The following is a 9,629-nucleotide window of genomic DNA, read 5'->3' on the forward strand; positions in this document are numbered from 1 at the left end:
AATGCTGTTCTTCCCGGGAATCACTCACTTCATTTCGTGAGCCCAGGTCACAAAACAGACAGTTATAGGACCTGTCCTGAGTTCTGCCCCAGGCTCATTGCCACCCGAGCCCATTATAATAAATGGGGCCATAGAAACAAGAGGCACAGCTAGCACACCATCATGTACTCCAGTTCACTGTGCAGCACATCACCCCAGCCCCATAGATAAGCTAGGGTTACCAGAAGCAAACAGTGTTTCCCCTTATGAATCAGTGCCTCAATTGCTAAGATATTGCCTTTCTTTTGTCAATATGCTAATGAGCTTTTTGAAGCAATGAGGGCATTGTTACTTACCTCTTTGGAGAACCGGCCACCCCCTCCGATTTATGTGCTTGCGTAACGGTAAACATAGACCAGTGGTGGGTATATAGTGGTTATTATTTTAAGCCTGGCTAAGTATTAAAAGGCACTTGGAACACCCCTTTTATATTTATACTGTATTTCTGCTTAAAGGTGATAATTTATTGTAAATGGTTTATCAATGTAGGGTATAATTTTGCTATACAAAACACCTAAAGGGGGGCACTTGGATTTGAACTGAGGACCTCTTGATTTATTTAGTTTGCCTTATTCAAAAATAAATTATTACCTTTAACCAGATCTACATAATGAAGAAAACATTGATAACACATGTTTAAAAGGGGGAGTTCCAAGACCTTTTTTTTTTTTCCTCATAGTGAGACTTAAAATAGTAAACTCACATCATCTTTTGCTTCGGGATCCAGATGAAAATCTCAGTTTGAGCCCCCGATCCTTGTTTGTCGTCTTTCAGCATGTGAGCACGTCACCCGATCAGTGGATGAGCAGTGATTATGTGTTTGCTCAGTGGTGGACATGGCACACATGTACTGGACAAAGGCCAAGAGCACTGGGGTCCCGAGTCTGTGACCCTGCTCAGTGTTCGGTCTGAGAACTACAGCCAAGTTGGTCCATATTTCACTAAATTAATAAATGTGTGTGGAGCTGAAATAACTTTCAAGTTTAGACCTGAATCTGTCCTGCACAGGTGATTGTTCAAATTTGTTTGGAAAGGTCTTTTTTTTCTAATTCCATACAACGCCTTATTGGGATTATTCTGGATAACCACTTTTTTAATATGAGCCCTGGGAGGGTCAAAACAAAACAAAAACATACTCACCTGTCCATGGTGCTCTAGTGGCTCCCAGCACAGTCCTGCTGCTCTGCTGTCTTGTTTCAGCGCTTGTCCCCATCACACTAGAGAACTGAGACCTGTCTAAAACCTTCTCGAACACCTGATGTATCTGTATGCTAAATTTGGTGAAGATCAGTTCAGTCATTTGGTCACATTTGGTCGCACATAAAGAACAGACAGATAGAAATTCATATATACAGCTATTCCAAGAAACTCCATAAGACCGGGGCCCCACAGGACGTAAACGCTGCAATTTGCCCGCAGCGGAGACGCTGCAGGAAAAATCGTGGCGTTGTACAGTGCAGACAAATTGGATGGGATTCATGCGAATCCCATCCTCACTTTGCGGAAGAAATTGCAGCGCGGACACGCTGTGATTTGCAAAGCCGTTGCAGTTCTGCAGCTTTGCAAATCGCAGCATGTCAATTATATCTACGGAAATGCCGGCGGCTTTCCCGTAGATATAATGTTAAGAGAAAGTCTGCAGAAGAAAACTCTGAACTTTCTCTTTAAAGCACTGCGGAAAGAACCACAATGCGATCACGCAAAAATAAGAACACACCAATATGTATAACATCAATGTAGATAACACAGGGTAAGTGGGGGTCCCATTAAATATTTTGCATTAGGGTCCTCAAGTTATGCTTCTGAAGCCAACCAGAGCCTCTTTAACCATAGGGCCAATGGTGCACTTGCCAATGGCAGGACCTATGGTAGCAGGAGACCCAATGGGACAGCAGGACAATCCTTCACATGCTGTCCCACTGTTCTGGGCTGCATACAATAATGAAGAAGGGAGCCCTCTACTCCCTGCTTCACCATTCATCCCCTCCTTTGCCCGGAAACTGCAGGCACATTGTAATGTCGTCACTTATATCGCACCTGCAGTTACCTGAAGACTCCGGACCCAAGACAGCAGGGGAGGGAGGAGAGATAAGTATTAGTGTTTTTTTTATTTTTGTGTGGTAGAACAGTATCATTAATTTGAGGGGACAACTGCTGGGGGGATTTAATGCTTTCCCAGCCATCTAGCCAGGGTGGCACTTTAGTTGCAGAAGATGTATGTAATACATTATTGCTACTAATGCAAAGAAGATCTTGGATTTGGGAGTGACATGGTGGCTCAGTGGTTAGCACTGCAGTGTTGGCGTCCTGGGTTCAAATCCTGCTAGGAACAACATCTGCAAGGAGTTTGTATGTTCTCCCCGTGTTTGCGTGGATTTCCTCCCATACTCCAAAGACATACTGATAGGGGAAAAATGTACATTGTGAGCCCTATATGGGGCTCCCAATCTACATTTATTAAAAAATAAAAAAGAACATCTTGGTTTCATTTAATCTCACCTTTAAAATGATACCAAGATCACCATGATAGCCCTAACAGATCCTGAGATATGAGTGTCCTCCCCACTTATGAAACCCTTGCACTGGGCCCACCAATGTGTTAAACAGCCCTGAAGCCAACTAGAATATTTGGTTGGGCCAGTTAGTCAAGGTTTGTTGGGGTATTCAACAGGACCTATCTTGGGACAGATGGCACAGCTGACTCTGAAAACTAGTCCTTTATGTGCTCAATGTAATAACCTATTTCATCTGAATATGTAAATATATTTTGCCAGTAGAGGTCATCAGTGCCCAAGAAGTGGACAGGCGTACCCCTATATGTAAAAGTTTAACTATGTATGAACACAATGAGTTCTGCTTTGTAAAGATTTATTATGCATAAATAGATGTAACACACAAAGTATATCATTTGACTGATAACAAATAAATTAGGGATAAGGTGAGCAATAAGATGGTGGCTGTGTGCTACGAACATTACTCTGTATACTCTGTTATTTCAAGCAAGCAGCTACCATTTTACATAGCAATATAGCCACATGGTGGCACTCTTTTATTCTTGTGAAGAGCGAAGCCTCAGGATAGCGACAAATCCTCTACAGTATAGAGTCTGTGTGTGCCTGGGTCTTCTAATGCTAAAGAGGGGGCAAAGGAGGCAGGAAATTTAGGCTTGCAATAGACAAAAGATGTATGTCATAAGAAAAGATATTTCAACTGCCAGGTAGTAAAAATTCTGCACATCAAGAGGCACTTATGTTGAAGGAAAGACAGGAATTCACCTTGAAAATCCAGTTGCATCGATTGCCCCAGGGCGTCTGAAAGAGACAGCTATAGGCAGCTTTAAAGAAGGAAGTCAAGCAAATGACTTGCAGCTCCACATATGTAAGTGTTAGGTATAAGAAATCTATACATATATACATCTTAATGGATATATGGACTAGGTGTTTCATACCTAACAAACTTTAAGCTTGAATGTTTTTTCAATACAGTTGGATGATACAATCTGAGACTTCCAAGAAAGTTATTGAATTATTTAGGAGAATAGCATTCTTTGGCAGTGAGTTTCTAAACTTCACCCTTCACTTATCGCACAAGGAAGATTTTTTTGTTTTTCTGCCAGCTGAAATTCTCAGCTCTAGCAGGTCTAAACTTTCCCAAGTGCATGTAATGCTATACATAACTGTGTATTGAATAATGCAGTTAGGCTATCTGCCACAAATAAATTCAGGATAACATGAGAAACTCTCATTGTTAAAAGATATCTTTGGTATAGGAAGGAAGTGGTAACAGAAAGCAGTAATACATGTAGAGGTATTTCACTTCCCAGATCTTCCCAATTTCTGCACCAGTCAGGGTCCTTCTTGGCACAAGGCGACTTTGTTTATCAGTGGCTGTTACAAGGAATCACAAAGGAAATCTTCGGTCCAAAGAAAATTTCTCTAGAAAACAAAAAAGTGTAGAACGAGTTAAAAAACCACAAATGTTACGTGGAAGAGGATAGTATTGCTGGATGTAATTTATTATTGGAAAGCTGCTGAAGTTGATGCTTGTGAAGGCAACTCTCTGGCACTTCAGGACATAGCAGACAGCAAGCTAATACAAGCTGGCTGCTCTCTGGGCATGTTCACGAGCTGATGCTTTAGGGGAAAGGAACAGAGGCATCATTGTGAGAACATAATAGCACTTCAGTTGTGCTCTCACAGCCAAATAGCCTCACTGTAACTGCTGGTATAAGGGAAACATGGTGCCTCGACTAAGCCTTTGTGCCAGCAGCATGAGAAGATATAGTCTGAAGACCGTCTTAACTTAATACGTGTTGGTTTCCTTACATTACAACCATGGCTATTAAAAAGCAACTCCAATATGTCTATGATAGTAACTAGATTTCTAGGCTTTGTTCTTGTGAGGTCAATAGTTTACCTCTTGTTCTATCAAACAATAGAAGGAGAAGAAGCCGCAGTTTGTTTAGAACCATCCCCAGATTGTCAGACTCCAAAGCTAATTGACTATTCCAATAAATGAACATGCCGGGATATAAAAGCTCAAAGAACCAGAAACTAGTATAATAGCTCCACAATCCATTAAATATAATATGTTTTATGTGAAGTAGACTTGTCCTTTAATGAAATCCAGCAAATGATATTATTTTCTGAAATTCTAAGTGACATTATAAAGTCAAATAATATTCCAGATATTGCTTGCGTCTCCTTTAGGGGCTCATTAAATAAAATAAAGGCAGCCCTGCAAGCAGTCATAGAAAGTATAGTATTTCTAAGATTAAGATCCTGAGTCTGTCCACTGTCTCAGTGAGTTTAGATGTGTCCTGGGGCTAGCAGGATGTAGATGGCACAAGGGGGAAGGGAATAATGCCCAGCTGCTTACTACCAGATTTTCAACTGGGGCATAAAGGAGGAACATGGCGTATGCACTAGGCCTTATGGTAAAAGAGACTTGATCATTATGCAGGAAAGAACAACAAGGACCTTCTTTTGCTTGCTGACCTATTGGTCTATTTGGTGTACCCCTGATGTGTTTTTTGTTTTTTTGTTTTTTTTTAAATAAACCATAACTCCAGCAGGTAAAGGGCCCTATTTACTTACCATTACCGCTTCTGTTCATGGCACCTCTGCTTCCCCTTCTGGAGGAAAGCGGATGTGGCTGTGAGCAGGAGCGGGGATTGTCAGTAAGTGAAGCTGTGGACCTGCAGCAAGAGTATTTGTTATACGAACCTCAACAAATACTGATATTATTATACTCGGGGGTCTTTTCAGAGTATAGTGATCAATGGCCCAGGGGGTGTTAGCGAACATAAAAACCAGTGTTACTCACCTCTCCTGCACTCTGGCATGACTCCCTACAGTCTTCAGGCCTCTTTAAGTGATTTCCAAGACATCACGTGGGTCAGGCCGGCATTATTATGCATTGCAAAGTCTTTTCCGAAATTGAAGAGGGGCGAAAGCAGCAGGGAGTTATGCTGGAAGTCAGGAGAGGTGAGTAACACTGGTTTTTATGTTTGTCACCTCCCCTGGGTCTCCAGTCATTGTACTCTGGATTCTGAAAAGACCCCAGAGTATTTTAATAGTTTGTGGGTGGTCCACTATGGAGTATAATACTGTGTGGAGAAGACACTATGAGACAAAATACTGTGTGCAGGGGACCAATCACAGCAGTGAAATCTTGGGTGCGAGACCTGGGTTGCAGGAAGAAGAGGACTGAAGAGGATGGAGCAAAGATGCCCAGGAGAGGTGAGGTAAGTTGAGTATAAGTCTTCCGAGTGCCAAACCTCACAAATATTAGTAAAATTATATATACCGTGTGGGGCCTCTGTGGAGCACATTATACTGTGTGGTGGGGTCTGTAATGCACATTACACTGTGTGGGGCACATTGTGGAGCAGATAATACTGTATGGGTACCACTGTGGAGCATATTGTACTGTGTGGGGCCACTGTGCAGCATATTATACTGTATGGGGCCATTGTGGATCATATTATAATGTATGGAGTCACTGTGGAGCATATTATACTGTGTGGGGCCACTGAGCAGCATATTACACTATGTCAGGGTCATTATGGATCATATTATACTGTGTGGGAGCTGCTGTGGAGCATTGTACTGTATGGGGGTCACTGTGGAGCATATTATACTATGTAAGAGCTACAGTGAAGCAAATTAAAATATGTGAGCCCCTATTTTATTTTCATAACACCCCATCTATTTTATATCAGACATGTAATATTATTACAGGCTGTAATTACATAGCATTGTCACTATAAAACAGATCTGTGCAGTGTAAATGGCGAAGGGGTGGTACTCGCAAATGCACCACTGTCACTTCAAACAGTTGCAGTGGCCTTGTGTGTGGACTTGTGTGTTAGACCCCCTCTGATCTTTTAGACTTTTAGGACCCCGCAGATCCCAGTATTGTTTCTATGCTGTGTGATGTGCTTCTCACTCACCATATTCTTAACAACCATAGTTGGGGGGTACTATAATTGTATGGCCAGGAGCCATGCTGCTCTTTTGCCAGACATAGTGTAGAAGTGGGTTTAGGTAGTGCAGTGGTGCACATCTACGGGTGAGCAGCATGGCATTGTTATTACCGGTAGCCACACGGGTGATCTGCAGGGGTCCTGGCATTGGGCCCGTAGAAACAATTCCGCTGGTGGGCCCTAGACATCCCAGTCTGACACTGCTGGCATCTGAGGCTTTTAATAACTACAATTATGTGTACTACTAATATTTGTACATTACTATTATTATACTACAGTATGTAGCTGTTATGTGGTCACTATGTGTTGGTATTATTTCAGCACCAGACTGTCTGCTTTCGACTAAATATAAAAAATGTATGTATGTTCTTGTCTTCGGTGAATGTGATTTGGAAGTCTCTGATAAGTCATGGGTGACGATCGAGATCCTCCACAATGTGGCAGATTGATCTCCACAGTCTTAGAGTCCTTTAGGCCGCAGCCATTGCAGCTCTTACTTTTGCTATTTCAACATTGCATGTAGGTTCTTTTTAAGAAACTTTTTCAATTGTACTGGTTTATGAATAGGAAATTTAAGAATAGATTGGTAATGGCATATTTTGACTGAAGCAAAATAATATAGGGGCTCACAGGGAACACAATGAGCATTATTAATAGGAGAATTTATGTATCTTACTACCCAGAGATAGATAATATACCTGAGTAATGCTTCCTTTTATGTCAGCACAGCACATATTTTTCGGATACAGACTCTGGTACTGTTCAAAAAATCTATACCAGTTTGAATGTTATTTTTCTGCTGGGTATAAAATCTAAATTGTGTATGAAATATCGAAGCACAGTGATGGATCGTGCCTGACTGATGCTCACTTCTAGTACCAACTCTTTATTTAATCAGACAGAGCAGGTAATGTGCAATTACTTATACTGAGCCGGCTACATAGTGTTTACCATCAAAATGTTGCCCACATATTATTTTTATGCACGCGAACAAAACTCATCATTCCTATGTATAGCCATTCCAGCATTCCTCTTATGTGTTGTGGTTATATATGTAATAAAAATAATGAATCTGGGCTTGTGACTTTGCAATGAGAAATGTCTTAAGATATTTATTAGTGCATTATATACTACAAAGAACAAGGTCATTAAAAGTGAAATGTGGAGAAGCAGATTTTGCTGCAGGCTTTGCAATAGCTGCTTATACATGTTGAAGTAACCTGAATATGTCCCTGTACTGCGGAAAACTAATGCATGAGTTCTAACTTTTAAATCACAAAAATATACAGCTAGAATGAAATAAGCATAAATATAGAAGACGGGGCAATTCTTACTTTGGGCAGCAAAGCAGTTCATTAAAATTGCAGTAACAGACCATCTCACATCCTGCTCCCTCCCAAAAATGGTCCTGGAGGTTTCCTTTCAGAGGAAAAAGATCTTCTACTCCCTTAGGAATATTGTGACAGTTTCGATCCTTTAAAATCTTCTTATAACAGGAGAGGCGGCCAGCGGGACTGGCACTTATTTCCCATACAGCAAATAATAGTAGTGCTACTTGGACAGCCTTCATTGTTGTACTGTGGAGGTCCTGTGGATGTGGACAGAGGAAAGGAAGCAACAAAGATATTAGAACTAAAGGGAAATACTCTATACATTGCAGACACAGAATCAAAGTGGCAGGAGTAATATAACATACAGTGATAAAGTCATGGTTGGGGTGAAAAGTCTCTCTGTATTTAGTGTCAATAGGTGATATAATGTGATGCAACTGGGACCCAGTACACTTAACATGTGCCATCTATAATACTGGAGTCTTCTAATATTGTATAAAGACACCATTGGACACCCTGACACTCCAGGGTCCATTAGCGATTGCCACTTCTGCACCCATATTGTTACACCCTTGGGTGGTTTATTATGAAATATAACTTAAAGTGATACGACAGAAGAAGAAATCTAGCATCCACCATCCTGTCGTATACCTATATGGTTTCGTGGGTTCAAGTCCGCCCTCTTCCGTGCAGCCCAGGAGAAAATTGGAGGATACAGGGGTGAGCTGGATTTATCACTGATTGTGTATAACTTAAAGTGAGCCTGTCACCAGAGCCCACATGTCCACTCAGCCCTGCAGATAGATTGGGTAGGGTCACTTGAATCAAGCAGTATTTTCCCATGTGAACTGGCATCTCCATTGCTGAGATATTGCTATTTTTGAAAATTAGCTTTTTGGAGCAATGAGAGCATTGCCATTGTTCTGAAGAGATAAGCAGCAATGCCTTCATTGTTCCAAAATGTTCATTTGCATGTTGACAAAAATAGCAATATCTCAGCAACAGAGGCACCGATTCACAAAAGCAAAACACTGCTTGATTCAGGTGACTCCTGCCTCTCTATCCATTGATATGCTGGGCCCAGGTGATAGGCTCTTTTTATGTAGTGGATTATAGAGGCAGGACAGACTGTACAATATACTGTGATGGACTATGGGGTTAATGCATTGGGGCTCTTAGTTTAGTTTAGCCATGGGGAGCAGGTTTTCTGAAATAGAGAATGCTTATGTGATTCTGTTAGGTAGGGCCAATGTCAGTACCCCTGTGGGTTTTTTTTGTTTGTTTTTTATATATAGGCTGTTACCTGCTGGAGTAACTCTGGTAAATGTGGCCTATTTACTTACTGATCCCTGCTCCTGACCATGGTTGTCTCCACTTCCCCTTCAGGCCTCCACTGAGCCTTGTGCTTCTCATATCACATTGCTGACGACAAACAGGGTCAGCACATCACTGACATCAATGTGATATGCAAACCATGGGGCCCCATGGAGGGCTGTAGTGGACGGAAAGGCAGCCATGGGCAGGAGTGGGGATCGGTTGGTAGGGCCACAGGCCTGTGACAAGGGCCACACGAGATTCATCTCCCCATATGTGACTACATGGAGCCTACTTGACTCCAGTGAGATTGAATCAGATGTGTTGACTTCCATATGATATGGGAGTGCCCTGTCTTACAGATGTATGGGTCCAGTGTCCATCCTGTTACTGTTCCTAAGCTAGGTCTTCAAGGCTCTATTCTTCCCTCAGGTCAATCTACTGGGGCTAATTCCTGA

The 9,629-nt window shown here is 41.8% G+C and overlaps 1 protein-coding gene across 1 annotated transcript; it reads right to left on the reverse strand.

Moving 5' to 3' along the window:
* Positions 1-3,919: 3,919 nt before the first annotated feature.
* On the reverse strand, positions 3,920-8,099 carry SCRG1 (stimulator of chondrogenesis 1). Its single transcript, XM_075265788.1, has 2 exons — positions 7,861-8,099; positions 3,920-3,974 (listed from the first exon to the last, which is right to left on the reverse strand). The coding sequence occupies exons 1-2, from the start codon at positions 8,094-8,096 to the stop codon at positions 3,920-3,922; spliced, it is 291 nt and encodes a 96-aa protein (XP_075121889.1). The 5' UTR covers positions 8,097-8,099.
* Positions 8,100-9,629: the final 1,530 nt, after the last annotated feature.

The sequence above is a fragment of the Leptodactylus fuscus genome, chromosome 1, assembly GCF_031893055.1.
Source record: "Leptodactylus fuscus isolate aLepFus1 chromosome 1, aLepFus1.hap2, whole genome shotgun sequence".
NCBI lineage: Eukaryota > Metazoa > Chordata > Amphibia > Anura > Leptodactylidae > Leptodactylus > Leptodactylus fuscus.